We start from the raw sequence: 19,191 nt of genomic DNA, 5'->3' as shown, positions 1-19,191 counted from the left end.
CATTTATGTCCTTTTTCTCCTTTCTCCTCCTGCTCTTCCTCCTCCTGCACTGCCTCCTCTGTTTCACATTTAACAACCAAAGGACGTACATGGGTGGTGACAGGAAGTGCAACCTGAACTGCCTCATCCTAACTCAGAGAACTTTGTCTTAACAGTCATAGGTATCTTTTTCGTCTAATGACTTCTTTTCCTCTGGGTAGATACCCAGTAATGGGATTGCTGGATCAAATGGTAGTTCTACTTTTAGTTCTTTAGAGAATCTCCACACTGTTTTCTGTAGTGGTTGTACTAGTTTACATTCCCAGCAGCAGTGTAAATGTGTTCCCTTTTCATCCTATCCCAGCCAACATAAAATTATGGCTATTGATTAGAGAAATGCAAATCAAAACCACAATGCCATTCCACCTTACTCCTGTAAGAATGGTCATAATGAAAAAATTAAAAAAAAAAAACAGATGTTGATGGAGATGGAGTGAAAGGGAACACTTTTACAGCTGGTGAGAACGTAAACTAGTACAACTGTGAAATACTTTTCAGCTATAATAAGGAATAAAATGGGTTGGGCGTGGTGGCTCACACCTGTAATCTCAGCACTTTGGGAGGCCAGGATGGGAGGGCGGATCACGAGGTCAGGAGTTTGAGACCAGCCTGTCCAATATGGTGAAACCCTGTCTCTACTAAAAATACAAAAATTAGCTGGGTATGGTGGTGTGCACCTGTAATCCTAGCTACTCAGGAGGTTGAGGCAGGCAAATTGCTTGAACCCAGGAGTCAGAGATTGCAGTGAGCCAAGATCACGCCATTGTACTCCAGCCGGTGCAACAAGTGAGACTCTGTCACACACACAAAAAGAATAATGGCATTCACAGCTATCTGGATGGAGCTGGAGGCCATTATTCTAAGTCAAGTAACTCGGGAATGGAAAACCAGGCCTCGTATGTTCTCACTCATAACTGGGACCTAAGCTATGAGGATGCAAAGGCATAAGAATGACACAGTGGACTTAGGGGACTTGTGGTAATGGGTAGAAGGGGGTGAGGGATAAAAGACTACAAATTGGGTACAGTATATACTGCTTGGGTGATGGTTGCACCAAAATCTCACAAATCACCACTAAATAACTTACTCATATAACCAAACACCACCTGTTCCCCAAATACCTATGGAAATAAAAAAGTTAAGTCGAATTAAAAACAGTCATTGGATCCTCTTACAGCATCATACTGTGGGCCTGTCTATATTTGCATATTTAACTATAGTGGAACATATCTAGTTACATATTTAAACCTTACCCCAGAAATACACTTGAAAATAATAATTGTTGTCTTTAAAAAGATTGATATTACTATTATGAAGAAAGCACATTGCACTGTGAGATTAAATTCCTGGCTTCAATAGGTATACATAATGAAGTGCCAGCAGCTGAAATTTGAATGACTACACTTACCAGAAAAGGATCTTCTACCCATATTTTTCAGAATAGTTGTTCACAAATAATACATTATGCCCTGTCCTTTTGTTTCTCACTGGAATTTGAAAAATAAAACTTTTTGCTCATGGTAAATTCATAAGCTTGGGGCATGAAAATGTTTGAATTTGATATAAAAGAAGTTCTGAAAGGAAGATTAGTGGTTTAAACCGAAAGATTAGTCACCTTGGGAAATTCAGCTATGGCAAAAGCAGAGTTCGGTAATAAAGGACCTGCCCTAGCTGATTGCTCCATTCATGCTGGCATTCTGATCCTCTCGGCTGGACTCACAACTGATTGACGGTGCTGATTACGATGGCTTAATACATTTCATCATCACTTTACCAGAACACGTGGATTTTGTAGGCTTCAGAGACTCACTCCCCCACCCTTGTTTGTGGTACAGTTGATTCTTCCGCTACATGTAGGTTGATTATTTCTTTATTCATCATCACTTTGAAATGGAGGAGAAAAGGGCAAATTATCAAATAGGTGATGATTATCCTAGTTGAAGCTCTCATGGGCAGAGTCAGAAGAAGAACAAGGAGTTTAAGTTTCTTGATACATCATAGTTGATTTCTTCCTATTTTGCCATTGAAGGGTTTCGGGTGATAAGACTTAATTTTAGCTGTTGTCAAACAGCAATGAAAATCCATGGCAAGACCCCCTTATTCATGTTAGGGAAGCCGAGAGGTGAGGCTCTGCCTCCACACTTCTTAGGCTCCAGCTGCCGCCCTTAGGAATGATTTTTCCTCTACAGATAGATGGGTCATCGTCCCTTTCTAGATGAGTAGAAGATTATTCTCACATTGGAAAGGCACCATTCATTAAGTACATTTACACTGAATCTGAAAACCTTAAAAGTTTACTTAGGGAAATGTCATCTTCCTCATAAAATTATGATGTTGTATAAGCCTTCCTTTTTCTCCACAGCCTCCCCAGAATCTCTTTATTTTCTGATTTTTTAATTATAGTCATTCTAACTGGTATCTAATTGTGGTTTTGATTTGCATTTCTCTAATGGTGGAGGGTAAATTAGTTCAGCCATCATGGAAGACAATGTGATGATTCCTCAAAGACCTAAAGATAGAAATACCATTCGACCCAGCAATCCCATTACTGGGTATCTACCCAGAGGAATAGAGATCATTCTGTTTTAAAGACACATGTATGCATATGTTCCTAATAGCAATGACATGGAATCAACTCCAAAACGCATCAATGATCGACTGGATAAAGCAAATGTGGTACATATACACCATGGAATACTATGTAGCCATAAAAGCTGCTATGCAGATCATGTCCTTTGCCAGGGACTTGAATGGAGCCAGAGGCCATCATCCTTAGCAAACTAACACAGGAACAGAAAACCAAATACTGCACATTTTCTCTTATGAGTGGGAGCTAAATGATAAGAACACATGGACACAGAGAGGGGAAAGACACACACTGGGCCTACTGGAGCATGGAGGGTGAGAGGAGGGAGAGGATCAGGAAGAATAGCTAATGGATGCTTGGCCTAACACCTGGGTGATGAAATAATCTGTACAACAAACCTCATGACACATGCTTACCTATGTAACAAACCTGCACGTCCTGTATATGTACTCCTGAACTTAAAAGTTAAAAATTATTATGTTGTCTTAAGAGAATATTAAGTCCATTCCTGTCCTTTGGGCAGACCTTAAATTTATACTATCCAGACAAATGAGACTCTCTTTTTTCCGTAAATGATGTGTGTTCTAGTTTAAAAATAGAACATTTTCTATATGAAAATGGAAATTTCGGCCAGGCACGGTGGCTCATGCCTGTAATCCCAGCACTTTGGGAGGCCGAGGCAGGTGGATCACGAGGTCAAGAGATCGAGACCATCCTGGTCAACATGGTGAAACCCCGTCTCTACTAAAGATACAAAAAATTAGCTGGGCATGGTGGCGCGTGCCTGTAATCCCAGCTACTCTGGAGGCTGAGGCAGGAGAATTGCCTGAACCCAGGAGACGGAGGTTGCAGTGAGCTGAGATCACGCCATTGCACTCCAGCCTGGGTAGCAAGAGCAAAACTCAGTCGCAAAAAAAAAAAAGAGAAAAGAAAAGAAAATGGAAATTTCACTTTTAGTAATTTATTCTAGGGGTCTTCTAATGTTCATTGTTAGAATACAGAAGTATTCTTAACATCTGGTCATTTTACTGAGGAAGGAAATTTCTATTAGTTATTATTTGAAATATACACACACCCCTCAAAGATTATTATGTGGGCCATCGGCTTTTCCCCAGGTAAAAGTTCTATAACTTTACCGTAGAGGTGATGCTATCATTTTCTTTATGAATCATTTCAGAATTTTCTCTGTCCCTTTTAAAGTATATTAAGATCAAATCCTTTTGCGGGGATCTGTGCAGACTTGAATACTGATCCTTCTTTCTTTTTTTCTGTTGCCAAACTTTTTGTGATTTGTTACCTTTATGCCCTCTTTTAACTTGATGACCTACTCTAGGTATTTCAATGGTAAATAGTGCTGGGCACAGAGAAGTGCTATTCCCTGCATTGGCTAATCTATGTCAGTATGTGTGTGGTTACGATTTTAGTTTGAATGCTTAAAATTCCAGAGCATCGACATATTTTCCCTCCCTTCTCCTTATAATGAATGTTAGTGTCTGTGCTAACCATAATTTTATGGTCATTTTGATCTCAAGATACTTGCTTGCCAACTGTATGAAACCATTCTTTATGAGCATTTTTTTTCCCTATTAGAGCACAGTACCCAGCATTATAATTTGTACATAGTATAGCCATGTTTGGTTAACTGTAAAGTCTATGAAAAATTGAAGTATCATTTAAATTCAAAACCATTGTATGTTGTATTAAATTGATGATGCTCTATCAATTGCAAAACCAAATTCAAATTTTCAAGCTTCTGTCTTGAAGCTTTTCCCTTTCAAAAAGATGTATTTTTTATGACTCATTCCGGTAGGACACTGGAACCATATGAAGTGGCATTTCTTTTTCTATTGTTAAACAGAGTGCAAATGGCAAGACATTAATAAAGCCTGTAGCTCAGTAAATCCCACAGGATCAAAGCTACCTCCATTGAAGTTCAGCTTTATTAGACTGTTTGGGTCATAAGAGCAGATGATTTTAGCTGAAGTACATAGCAAAAAGGGAAATTGGACACAGGCTGACAATCAAATTTAAGAATGCACTTGAAATACAGCTTAGCCATGTCGGGCGCAGCAGAAGCAGGTGGATCTCTTGGAAAAGGACAAGGCTTGACTATTGACTTTGAGTTACATATGCTGTCACAGCATCTAACACTTTATTATTTATATTCCTGCATGAGATCTAGATCGTAAACTCTTAAGGGACAGCGACTGTGTCTTACTCTTTGTATTCCCAATGCTGATTTCAGAGGCTAGTACATAGAATCAGTGCATGTTTATTGAGCAGGAAGTTGTACAAGGGAGACCTAAGAATCCTACTTGACATCTCCCTCTCCTTCACAATCCATAACAAATCTATCACTGAATCTTTTTTTTTAACCAAGTAACTATTGTTTTAAAGCCACTCATTTCTCTTCATCTCCTCCACTGCAATTCCCACTATCACCTTGGCCCAACCCACTGTCACCTTTTAGGGCATTTTACCTGGATCATTGCAGTGGCCTCCAGACTGGTGTTCTCCCACTATTCTACTCCCTCTTTAATTCCTTCTCGTGTTACAGCCAGAATGTTTTTTTAACAACGCAACCACACCACCTCTTCAAAGGCTTTTTGCTGTCCTTTTTATTTTGAGACAGAGTCTTGCTCTGTCACCCAGGCTGGAGTGCGGTGGCACAATCACTACAGCCTTGACTTCCTGGAGTCAATTAATCCCTCCACTTCAGCCTCCTGAGTAGTTGGGACTGCATACCATCACACTGGCTAATTTTTAAAAACTTTTTATGAAGATGGGATCTCACTGTATTGTCCAGGCTGGTCTTGAACTCCAGACCTCTAGCAATCCTCCTGCCTCAGCCTCCCAAAGTGCTGGGATTATAGATATAAGCCACTACAACTGGCTGTCCTTTTGTAATAATAGTTAATCATCATTATCATCATCATAATGATTATCATATTGACAGCACTTTATACAATGTTATCAATAGGGTGATCACATAAGTTGTTAATACTCAAACACTTTTGAATGTGAAATGGGCACCATGAATAATCATGCAAGGATGATATGGGAACCAGAATGAATGCTTGCCCTACCTGCAAGACCCTGCATTACCTGGCCTCTGCTCATCCCCCTTCCATTCACACTCTTTGCACCTGTAACAAGGCTTGTAGTTCAGCCCTTTCTACTTCCCAAGGCTACTCACCATGTTTGCTCCTACCAGAGGGCCTATTTAAGTATTTTGACTGCTACTGACATATTTGTTCTCAGCCCCTACATTTCATCTCATTGATTAGGTTATATCTCCTACTGTAAGTTCTTGTCATGCTCATAAATGAAATTTAACATTTATTTGAATGAATAAATAAACAAATACTAGTAAGAGGTTGGTAATATTGTATTACCAATATACTGATTATTATGGATTATAGTGATCAACCAAATGACAAAATAACCTATATATTTATATTTAAATTATATATATTTAGTTTATATACTATAGTTTAATGTGTAACAACAGTCTCAATGTTAACATTTCTAATATGCTATTTGATGTTTATTAAATATACATTAATTTATAAGAACAGCTTAGTGTCACAAATAAATTATCAAAAATTTAAAGTTGGGTATGAATTCTTGAAAAGAAATTTTCCTTATTGAGAAATACATGATATTTGGACTCAAAATACATAGACTTGGTGGGTTCTAGAGCTAGATTATCTGGGTTTAAATCATGATTTCCCTACCTAGTGGTCAGGTAGTGTTGAACAAGTTATTTAACTTCTTCATGCTTCTGTTTAATTCATCCATAAAATGGGTATAGTGATGATGTCTATTTTGTAGGGCTTTGTTGTGAGAAATAAGTTAATTTATAAAAGACATTTAGAATGGTTTCCCGCACATAGTAAATAACAAATACTAGCTATTGCTGATATTTGTATTATATTTATTCATTCAATAAATATTTATTAAATGTCTCCCTAGTTCCTGGCATTGTTCTAGGTGCAAGGAATTCAGAAGTGATCAAGGCTGTTGTACTTCAGAGTAACCTATAAACACTTGAATTTCAGAATCTGATAAGTATTGTGAATGGAATAAACATAATGACTTGTCATGGCATATTGTGTGGGAGGAGCTCTAGTTAACCTGAAGGATGAGAAAAGATCAGCATGCACAGAGCATCCTGAGTGGAGGAAGGACCGAGTGTGAAGGCCCCACAGGAGGGGTATTTGTTTTCTGCTGCTGTAACAGACTGGGTGATTCCTAAATGATGGAAGTGTATTTGACTCATGGTTCTAGAAGCTGGGAAGTTCAACAACATGGCAGTGCTTCTGGGGAAGCCCTTTGTACTATATCATCCTGTCATGGAAGTCAGAAGGGCAAGGGAGTGCATGAGACAGAGAGAGCATGGGGGCCCAACTTATTCTTTTTTTTAGGATCCCACTGCCTTGATAACTAACCCCCTCCAACAATATCAGCATTAATCCATTCCTGAAGGTAGAGCCCTCATGACCTAATTATATCTTCAAGGTCTTTCCTCTTATTACTATTATAATGGCTGTCACATTTCAATATGAGTTTTGTATGGGACATTCAGACCATAACACTAGGAAAGAGCTTGGCTTGGGTTTAAATGTGAAAGAAGTGAAGTGTGCCTGGAGTGCTCTGTGTGAGCAGAGAGGGCAGGAGACCTGAATGAATGTTAGACAGAAAGCACATTATGCAGGTGGATCTTGGGGACTTTTGTAGAAAAATGAGGAGTCATATAATACTGTTAATTTTGCTGATGAAGAAACAAACCTGTATGTCCTGATCAGGATCATGTAGCTAATTAGTGATGCTAGAGCTAGAAGCCATGTGTGCCGCATCCATATTAAAAGGAAAATATTATTGAAGCAGATCTACAAAAAATTAACAAGTCATATCTAGTATTCTGTACATTTTCACAAAGTAAATATACCTTTGTAACCATATCAGGAAATAAATTTTGACCTGCTTTCCATAAGCCATTCCATTACCTTCACCCTCGTCGCTATCCCATCCCTCAGCGGTAACCCTTAACGTTAACCTCTAACACCATGGATTAGTTTTATCTGGTTCTGAATTTTTATGAGCTTTTGAATAGTAGCACATGCTATAAGCTTTTTTGAAAATTCTGTCTGGCTTCTTTCACTTGACATAACGTATGTGAGATTTACCCATGTTGCTGTGTGTAGCAATCATTGATTCATTCTCGCTGCTGTGTGCTGTTCCATTATGTGAATATACCACCAGTTTATCATGTTGCATCCCATTGAAAGTCACCAAAAGAGACTATTTTCACATGTGTATGAAAGGAAAGCTAGATTGTGATTCATGTCATTTATGTATGTATGTTACTCATATCTTTTTTTAAAAAACCAATTGAAGGTTATACATGGAAACTTTTATAGCCTAATACGCTTGACTATTATCTTGCAAATAGATTGCCTAGTTAAAACCAATGGCTTGTATGTACAGGGATTGCCCCATATACCCCTTTGATAAGCTATTATTCATAAGTGGAAAGAACTTAGAGGAACCTGTCAGATGCTTTCAAATGCAGATATCACTGAGCTTTCAGCTTCTTGAAATATTATCTATTTTACAAGCAATCTGGGGTATTGCTTGTTTCTAGGGGATAAAGGATTATTTGCTTTTTAATTGGGCCAAATAGTCATCACCTTCATTTTAATATTAGATTTATTTAAATAATCAATTTATTAATTAGATGAGTGCCACTTTCATGTGTACTTCAGTTTTTTTTGTTTTTTAATATTTTAGATGATGTTGCTCCATATTTTAAAACGGAGCCCGGCCTACCACAGATCCACCTGGAAGGGAACCGCCTTGTTCTTACCTGCCTTGCTGAAGGGAGCTGGCCTTTGGAGTTCAAGTGGATGCACGATGACAGTGAGCTCACCACCTACAGCAGCGAATATAAGTAATTGATTACTTGAAAATAAGATCCCATTTCAGTTGATGTGTTTGGAATACTTGCCTTATTGGCTATAATAGCATAATGAATGAAAATACTGGATTGAATTTCTAATGCTTTAAAGATTAAATAAATAGATTTGAATATGTAATTAGAATGTGATTTACTGTTCTTGTATAGGTTGTGTTTACACCTAGGAAGTCTATCATTATATTTATAAAAGTAAGCCCATTAGTGTAATAATCAGGCAACAAAAAGCTATGGTTACAGAGCAATGCCAATAGCAGCTTTAGTATGATGCATTTACTTTCCAAAGGCAACAGCCCCACCCACAAGTATTGTTTCTATCTAGGGAGCACAAATGTTTAAACGGATCTGTAGTTTGCTAGCTTCTGGAGCTCTGAGTAGTTAGCAAAAATCTTTCCTACCTGTTTTCAAGTGAAGATAGGAATGGATGGAATCCTGGAGAATAGGCATAAGTACAGCCTCTATATTCAGCAGTGAAAACCAGTAGATATTGAAGTCCTGCCATGTGCCTGGCACTGTGCCAGTCACCAGGGATCTGATGCACATGGAGTGGATGTGATGTGGGGATGGAGGGGCTGAACCTGGGGCAGAGCCTGAGATCAGGATAAGACAGGTGTGGATTCACCTGGAAGCAGCAGCACTGCCTTTGGAGCCTCAGGGTCTTACTACACTTCAGAGCTTTTCAGGGCTGTGCTTTGTGAGGACGATAATGTTATTTGCTGCAGTTCTGTGCAGGACAGACAACTAGCAGTACCGGAAAAGTCCAGGAGGCTCCAACATCCGCAGAATCAGCGAGGCCACGTTCTTCCTCAGATGAAATAAGAAAGAATTGGCCATACAGAGGCATTTTAAGTGGAATAATACGCTTCTCAAAATGGGGATTAGCCAACCCACTCACTCTCTTTACCTCTGAGGTTGTGATATCGTGGTCCGGGGAACCACAGTTAGCCTGCCCAGAATGTATTTGTGTGTCAGTTTTGTGCGTGTGTATTTTAAAAATCATTAAAAAATATATTGGGAGTGCTTACAGCATATTTTTTAACTGACTGCCAAAATTTGACAGTTGTAAGATTTTCTATAAAAACCTTGCTTCTCAGCCTCTGTAGACCAGTCAGAAGGCCTGGCTGCCTGGTCTGCAGCCCCACACAGGAGCAGGCGGCTGAGCAGAGCTGCCCCCAGCAAAGGCCTGGACACTCCCTGGTTCTCCTCGGTGCTCTCTGACACCCCCTTCCCTTGTAACACATCACTTGCTCTGCCCATTCCCATCATTCTCCCACCCTTTAAACAAGAGAGTGTGTGACTGCTTACGTTATTGGGCCTACCCTGTCAGAGGATCTACACTGGGGAGCAGTTTATCATAGCAGATCATAGCACGTTGAATTCAAACAGTCCTGAATCCCAAGATTGGTGGAATCCAGCTCCACTGCATCTGAGCAGTGATGTTATAACTTCAGGCAGTGGCCCACCAGCCTGTAAGTGTAAAGAGAGTACTGTACACATTTCAAAATGGGAATGATCCCTCCTCATTTGGGATGTTGTAAGCATTAAAGCTCTAATGAATGTGGCACAGCATGTTTTCTGGCATGTAAGCAATGCTTTAAAAATTGTAGGCAGCATTATACATTATTACCATGTGATACTGTAAGGCCTGGTTTGTTAGAAGGGGGTGTAAGAAAGCAAAAACAAAATAGAATTGAGAACCATGCATGAATAGTGGATGAGGACAGATGACTGGAGCTCAGGTACTTGCTATTCAACTTATTGATGTGACTTTGGACAAGTTATCTAACCATATTGATCTTTTTCCATCTGTAAAATGCATATAATAAAGCCCACCTCCCCCTCATGTTTATGTGGGTTCTCATAAAAATTAAATTACACAGTGCTTTGTGTACCTCAGAAAGAAAGGAATGGGGTTTCAAAGAACCCAAGTTGTTCTTCCCAATAAAAAGAATGTGTGATGTGGATAATGTGTAACAGTAGCCTGGCAGCCAGGCTACATGCCTTAGATGACGGGAAAGGAATTGTTTCCTAGATCTTCAGTTTCCACATAGATGTTTTCTGAAATTGAATTTCCCGAGAACATGCCTTTGTATAGGCACCAACCCATTTCTCTTTTCCGACTACCTGCAATAGTGATTTCTCCTCCATCAGAGAAGAAAGCACATCTCTCCCTTATCTGAGTCTTTCTATGGAACTCTCTCTTGAGGGTATGAGACTAAGAAAAAATAATAACAGAGTTCAAACTATTAAAGAATTCTTTTCATTTTTTAAATGGATAATATGGATCTAAAAGTATTATTTGCATTTTACTGAAAAGACAGAGTGTCCCCAACTTACGAAGGTTCAACTCAACAATTTTTTGACTTGACATAGGTGAGAAACCATTTTGTTTTTCACTTTAAGTATAGGATTTAATAAGTCGTATGAGATATTCAATACTTTTATTATAAAGTAGGCTTTGTGTTAGATGATTTTGCGCATTTGTAGGCTAATTATAAGTGTTCGGAGCATGCTTAATGGAGGCGAGGCTAAGCCATAATGTCTGTGACAGTAGGTATGTTCAATGCATTTTTGACCTAGGATATTTTTAATGTATGACAGGTTAATTGAGGTAAGCAGCATTTCGTAAGGTAAGCAGCATTTCTATTTAAAACAATTGTTTAGGCCTGGCATAGTGGCTCACACCTGTAATCCCAGCACTTTGGGAGGCTAAGGCAGGTGGATCATTTGAGGTCAGGAGTTCAAGACCAGCCTGGCCATCATGGTGAAACCCTGTCTCTAATAAAAATACAAAAATTAGCTGGGTGTGGTGATGCATGCCTGTAATCCCAGCTACTCAGGAGGCTGAGGCAGGAGAATCACTTGAGCCTGGAAGGCGGAGTTTGCAGTGAGCTAAGATCATGCCACTGCACTCCGGCCTGGGGTTTATTTTAAATGCCAAAATGTACAATATGCTATTATTATATATGCAGTCTTTCAAACTTATGATAAAACAATTTTCAGTCAACTTAAAACTACAGAAAGAGATGGAACTCTATTTGCATGGCTTCTTCCCCTTGCAAATTTATTTGTTCATTGGAAACACACAAGAAGACAAAACATTGTTTGTTGTACTGAAGGAAGATTGAAGGAGTGACGCACTGCATATGGACAGTTAAAATAAGCTAGGTGCTTCACTACTGTGACATGGGAAACATAAGAAGAAATTGGTGATTCTGAAGCAAGAATTGTTTAGAGTGAATGTCATAAATTATACTACATTCAATGAGGGCCTCAGACACTGACATGGGTTATCAGAAATCCATCATATTTTGCAGTTTTTTTTCAAGATCTAAAATCTGCCTAAAAATCTCATGCTGTTTTTTGAAAGTACTCTTTCATCGAATTCCTTCCAATAAGCACCTTTGGTTATCATGTTAGCCTTCATGAGATCTTTCTAAGTTTCAAATGAAAAAAAAATGGATACTTTATGAAAATGGTAACTGTTTCCTACCTTAACAGGGCTTTTATTTTTCTCCACTTTGGTGTCAGTTATGAAAATGCTCACCCTATAAAGAACAAATACTATACATTTATTTTTTCTAGCTATGACTTAAAATAGCATTTTCTTTGCTGTGTGCATTACACACTGCACAGTGAATTTCAAAGGTTATATTTTTAAATTTTTTTGAGGTGGAGTCTTGCCCTGTCTCCCAGGCTGGAGTGCAGTGGTGTGATTTCGACTCATTGCAACCTCCATGTCCTGGGCTTAAGCGATTCTTCTGCCTCAGCCTCCCGAGCAGCTGGGATTACAGGCATGCATCACTACGCCTGGCTAATTTTTGTATTTTTAGTGGAGAGGGGGTTTCACCATGTTGGCCAGGCTGGTCTCAAACTCCTGACCTCAAATGATCTGCCTGTCTTGGCCTCCCAAAGTGCTGGGATTGTAGGCATGAGACACTGTGCCTGGCCTCAAATGTCATATTTCATATTAATACTCAGGTCTACGTGTCTCATGTTTACATGCCTAAATTTAAGCACAGGTGACTATATTGGCAAGATGATGGTAGTTCAGCAATTAAACCAAGTTTGCATCGATGTCTTAGGTGGATTTGTATTCTTTTCAGAAAGCATTTACTCTAAATTATTTTCTACTTTGGGATTAAAAAAAAGTCTGTTGTAATTACATTCAATATACGCATACACATAAGTGAAGTATTTCTTAATGCTAGGCACAATATTTATTATTGTAACAGAAAGAATAATTGTATGCTCTAAACTCCTAAAAATTTTATAGTTTTCTTATGTAACCTGTCTCTGTGGTTCAATTTCAATGACAATATACAAATCAAAATTTAATGGATATTTATTCTGGCTTTGTTATGAGGAAAATAGGAATGGTTAAGGGAAAAATTAGTTTTTTCTTTTGTTTTATAAAAAGGCAAACACATTTCACAGTATCAACAAAAATTATGAAATACCTGGGAATAAGTTTTATAAGAAATGAGTAGAACCCACATGGAAAGTTTGTAATGAGATATAAAAGAAGATCCTTATGTAGGAAACCCAAATTCTGTAAAAATTACAGTTCCTCTGAAACCGTCATAGAATTTTAGCCTAACATCAGTAGGATTTTTAAGAAACCTAATATCAATAGCTTATTTTACTTTATTGAAACCAGGTCTCACTCAGTTGCCCAGGCTGGAGTACAGTGTCATGATCATGGCTCACTTCAGACTTAGCCTCCTGGGCTCAATCAGGCCTCCTGCCTCTGTCTCAAGTAACTGGGACTACAGGAGCCACCACCACACCTGGCTAAGTTTTAGAATTTTTGTACAAGTGAGGTTTCACTATGTTGCCTCAGCTAATCTCAAACTCCTGGCCCCAAGTGATTCGCCAGCCTTGGCCTCCCAAAGTACTGGGATTACAGGTATAAGCCACTGCACCTGGATATTTTAATAAAAATGCCAGTGGGATTTTCCAGGGAAGTAACTTGACTGATGAAGTTTTTCTAAAGCTCATCTAGAAATATAAACAGAAGAATACCAACAATTTTTCACAGCCTTAAGTGAATAATGGGGACACTTCTTTTTCTAGGAGCTAAGACATATTAGAATGCCATAATAATTAAGTAACATGTTAATAGTATAAAATTAAAAAAATATATGCCAGAGGAGCATTTTGAGCCAGACTGTTATATTTATAAAAAATACATCATCAAATGAGCTCTCAAACCAATGCTAAAAAATGATTTTTTGGAAACAACATTCAAAATAAATCCTCATTAAACATCAAAATAATTTCAGATACATTGAAGAATTAAATATAAAAAAATAAAGGGAATGTTTGATCTCAGACTATACAAGGACAAAGTGTAAAATCATTGAGAAAATTCACCAGAAACAGATCATAGATAAATTTACAAATATTTACAAGTTTTGTGTAAAATATACAACATTTTTATATGTCCATATGCTTAAATAATCCTTACAAGTTAAAAGGCAAGCAATAAACTGGGACAGTATTTGCAATGAATCAGACAGTTCTATGTCTAATAACCTGGTGGGATGTTCTCGTGATAGTGGCGGAGACAAAGCTTGCCTCTCTTTCTTCCTTTGTGAATGTCATCCCAGGTAGCAAGTGTAAAAGCAGGGGAATGAAGCAGGGAGGAAGGAAGCACCAGTACAGGGATGCCGTATCATATTGGCAATCACTGTAAGTGGCTGGAGCTCAATCTTCTTTGGAACTTTTGTGGAGTTTTATGAAATGCATCTCAGAAGTACCCCCCCTAGAGGGTAAAAGAGGAAAATATTGATCAGCTCCTGTACTTGACTGATAAATGTGGGCCCTGTGGTTATCGGCCTTTCATTTCTAATTAGCTCAAGCATTAGTATGCAACTAAATCTAGTAGCTGTGGTGCCAGAAAATCCCCAAGACAGGAAGCGAGAAATATGAGGCATGGGTTGAGGCAAACTGATGCCAGCTGCACCACCATAAAGCCACACAAGCCTGCCTGGAAGTGTTGACTACAGTAGCAGCTCAAGTAAAAGGTGGATCCAACAGGTCCCTCCCTCCCTCCCTCCTTCCCTTCCTTCTCACTCTATCACCCAGGCTGGACTGCAGTGGTGTGATCCTAGCTCATGGCAGCCTCTAACTCCTAGGCTCAAGTGATCCTTCTGCACCAGCCTCCCTAGTAGCTAGGATCACAGATGAGTGCCACCACAGCTAGCTATTTGTCTTTTTAGACACAGGGTCTTGCTATGTTGCCCAGCCTGGTGTTGAACTTTTGGTCTCAAGCAGTCCTCCTGCCTTGGTCTCCCAAAGTGCTGGGACTGCAGGTGTAAGCCATCATTTCCAGACCGAAAGAATTTTTAAAGTGGAGCACAAGAGGACAAAATTGAGTCTGTTCCTTAAACGCTCAGTTTTACTTATAACTATGATTCAGTATAATAGTTACAAGTAAAAGTGACTTGTATATATTAATAAGTATAAATCATGAAAGAGTCCCTTCGAAGAAGATAGTCAGCTATAGTTTCTAACAAGAACTTTATTCAAGAGGGTTAGTGGAACAAGCTGTTTTTCTTACTAGACCAAGTCTCAAGGCTATAAGTGGTATTTATTTTTTCTCCTGCCCATTTTAGGTATGTATAACTCTCAGCCTGCTCTTCAGCTAGTCGAATTTGCTTGGTACTAGGTGGCCCAGGTCCTCATCACAGCTTTTAGTTGCCTTGCTTTTATTGGGCACTGGATGCTCTAATTGCAACTAGCCTTGCAAGCGCTAAGAGATACCCTAGTGACTTCTTTCCTCCTCGCCTCTGCTGTATGGTACCAACCCTAGTGTTTTAGGGTAATTAGAGTCATTTACCTCCATCAGTGAAGTAACTCCTTTCTTTTTTACCAGCGCACTGGCACAAAGTGCACAAAGTGACTAGGATGAATTAGAGAGTCAAACTCTCTGGGTCCCTTTTTCTTCTGTGGGAAGTCTTCCCCCTAAGAACTCAGATCTCTAATCCAAAAGAGCCTAAAGTTGAGAAAAAACAAATAGATGGCCAGGATAGGGGCCAATCATATCTTGACCTCTTAGTTATGGCCACTGATTCAATACACACACACACACACACACACACACACACACACACACGTATATATTTTTTTAACACAGGATCTTATGCTATTGCCTAGGCTGGAGTGCAGTGGCACAATCACAGTTCACTGCAACCTTGACCTCCTGGGCTCAGTTGGTCCTCCCACCTCAACTTCCCAAGTACTAGGAATACAGGTGTACACCACCTGTATATGCTTATTCTTTTATTTTTTGTAGAGACAGGGTTTCACCATGTTGCCCAGGATGGTCTCAAACTCCTAGACTCAAATGATTCACCCAGCTTGGCTTCCCCAAGTGCTGAGATTAAAGGCATGAGCCACCATGTCCAGCCAACACTACCAGGCATTGTTCCCAATCCTGTTAGTATGGCTACTTCCAGGTGAGGCAATGTATACCAGGCCTACTGGATCCCCTAGAGAAAGTAACTTTTTCATACCTCCTTTAATAAGTACAACCAGTCCCTGATCTGGGACAATGCTGTGCAGGCTGCCATGCTTAAGTTTAGATATTCTGCAAGTCCCCAGATTGTGGTGCTGGCTGAGTCAATGAGCAGGGAAGGCAAATCCATATCCAGAGAAGATAACTGAGTTTGATTAGGAGGAGTCACTGCATGTTTGCATAGTAGAAAGGTCAGGTATAAGCAGCCAGTCACAAGTGGCCAGCTTGAAGAATCATGTTTCACTGAGGGTTCAGTGTCCATCTGTGCTGTTGCCAGGTTTGGCGTCTGGCATTGGCAAAAGCCAGATTAGCTTTGGTGAGGAGGAGCTGTTGCTATTAGATTCATTCATAGCCTCACTCCTTGCCAACCTGACCAATTTATGCCTCATTTTATCCTTTGAGAAGAAATCTAAATGATACCCACAGTTGAGTCAACCTCTTCAATTGATTGATGAGTGCCTTATCTGAAGTGGATGCTCTCTAGTGATATAAAAAATCTACATATTATAGCCTCCCCCTTTGGGCTATTAACATATGACTTTCTTGTTTCTGAATTTCCAGTCATGTTTCTCCCAGGCCTCTTTCCCATCAGCCATGCCATTTGTCACTGCCCAAGTGTCTCTTTATATCCATTCTCAAGCCATTTCTTTCTCAAATCTCTCCCTTTTCAAAGTTAAGTACCAAAGATACTACTTACAACACTGTCTACTTGGAAGGATATTCCTTCACTCTGCTCCCTTTGGCCATGCATGAGTAAGGCTGTGGTGTGGCATCTTCATTTTCCGAATCAAGGTGACCCTTGTTAATCCCAGGCCTGCGTGTTTAACTGTTCTATCAATTGGTGAGGCCTCTGTGTAACAGAGAGTAGTCTTACTCTTATAGCTACATAGTTCTGTCAGTAATTCTGTCATCATGGTTATCTCCTGTTGCATATTTTATTTTTCTTTCAAGACAGAGTCTTGTTCTGTTGCTTAGGCTGGAGTGTGTATATGTCTTTTGTAGAGATGGGATCTCACTATGTTCCCACGCTGGCATTTTTTTTTTTAATAACCTCAGTTTGTACTAAGCACATCAGAAGGGACTCTTCAGTGTATGTAGTTCCCTTCTGCAAAAGGCATAATCTTATTCCAGGACATTACAGATGTGTGCTTGACTCTTCTTTGAGGCTACTAAAGCCTCCCAATAGCCTTGTTATTCACAACAGGTATATCTGGCAGCATCCAATATGGTGGGATAGGTGACTTAAGTGAAAGGGAAGCTTCTAGAACTGTTGTTTCATTCTGTTACTGAGTCCTGTCTTGCTCTTTGGCCCCCTAAAAATTGGCAACTTGGGCCAAGATAAAGTAACCAGGATCAGATTTACTTTCTCATTTGAAACAACTGTAAAACTGGACAAAAAGTATGAACAGATTTCAAGACATTGGATATTAGGCAGTGAAAGAATGTGATCCCTGAGGAGAGAAGACAAACAAGGCGAGCCCCATGATTGCTCTCTGCTTACTGCCTTGAGGAGATTTCTAGGCTGTGGCACAGAGAAGGAAAACCCATGCAGAACCTAGAGGACTTTCTGAGTTCAAGAGAGCTGAGTTTGGCAAGATCAAGGCAGCTAGATTTCTAAGGGCAGGGTACTGGAAAAGAGAGCGCTACATAGAGAAAGAATGTTGGAGACCTCCAGAGAGCCCCCCTTGAGGCTTTGGCAGAATATATTCATCAGCACATTCATGTAAAAAAACTACCCCACGTAAGGGAAAGGACTACCCAAGAAGATTTGATGTAATAGTTCCCTCTGCTTACGCTGGATTGGATGGAGTGTCTGTTCTCACTAGCCAAACCATAAAACCTCATAAGTTTATCAGGTAGAGTTGTCTTGGGTCAGGAGAATTATTAGCCCTAGACCGAATACTGCTCTGGTCCTGCCTAACAAGTCTTGAAAAGCAAGACCCCAAAGGATCAAACTGTTGCTAAATATCTTTGCAGTATCAGAGAACAAAGTTCATGAATATTTATAAGAATGCAAAAATTTCCAGTACCCAACAAGGGAAAATTCACAGTGTCTGGAATCTAATCAAAGATCATCAGGCATACAGAGATGCAGGAAAGCATGACCCATATGAGGAGAAAAATCAGTTGATTGAAACCAAGCCAGAACTGATTCAGTTATTAGAATTAATAGAGAAAGACAATGAATCATTTATAACTGTATTGTATATGATCAAAGTAGAGACATGAAAAACAAAAAACGCAGAAATCAAACTTATAAATATGAAAACTATAATATGTGAAATAAACACTGGATGGGACTATCAGGAGACTGGACATCACAGAAGAAGATATTAATAAAGATATAGCAATAGAACTAGCTAAAACAAAAGGCAGATAGGAAAAAAAAATCAAACACAATGAAAAGGGCATAAGTGAGTTGCAGGAAAGCTTCAGATGGCCTAATAGATGCATAATTAGAATCTCCAAAGGAAGCAGTGGGAAAAGAAATATTTGAAGAAATAATTTTTCAAATTTGCAAATCCCAGTTACTGGAGTTACCAGCCAGTGCAATAAGGCAAGAAAAAGAAAAGGCATCCAGATTGTAAAGGAAGAAGTAAAACTGTATTTATTTTCAAATGACATGATCATCTATGTAGAAAATATGTTACATATTTTTAAAAAGCTGCTATGGCTGGGTGTGGTGGCTTACACCTGTAATCCCAGCACTTTCGGAGGTGAAGGTGAATATATCATGAGATCAGGAGATGGAGACCATCCTGGCCAACATCGTGAAACTGTCTTTACTAAAAATACAGAAATTAGCTGGGCATGATGGCATGCACTTTGCAATCCCAGCTAATCAAGAGGCTGAGGCAGGAGAATGGCTTGAAACAGGGAATCAGAGGTTGCACTGAGCCAAGATCAAGCCACTGCACTCCAGCCTGGTGACACAGTGAGACTCTGTCTCAAAATGAAATTAAAAAGCTGCTAATAAGTGAGTTTAGCAACATTACAAGATAGAAGAGTAACATATAAGAATCAATTATATTTCTGCATACTAGCAAAAAATTTTTGAAATTATAT

The 19,191-nt window shown here is 39.3% G+C and overlaps 1 protein-coding gene across 1 annotated transcript in view; it reads left to right on the top strand.

Annotated features, from left to right (window-relative positions):
• The window catches only part of SDK1 (sidekick cell adhesion molecule 1), a 1,001,700-nt gene that overhangs the window by 348,727 nt on the left and 633,782 nt on the right, over window positions 1-19,191 (top strand). Inside the window, exon 2 of the mRNA XM_035283177.3 lies at window positions 8,420-8,579. Coding sequence (XP_035139068.2) covers window positions 8,420-8,579 — 160 coding nt within the window. The remainder of the gene's footprint in view (window positions 1-8,419; window positions 8,580-19,191) is intronic.

Source organism: Callithrix jacchus, chromosome 2 (genome assembly GCF_049354715.1).
Source record: "Callithrix jacchus isolate 240 chromosome 2, calJac240_pri, whole genome shotgun sequence".
Lineage (NCBI taxonomy): Eukaryota > Metazoa > Chordata > Mammalia > Primates > Cebidae > Callithrix > Callithrix jacchus.
Note: the sequence above shows the minus strand (reverse complement) of the source record. Positions and strands in the feature narration are given on the sequence as shown.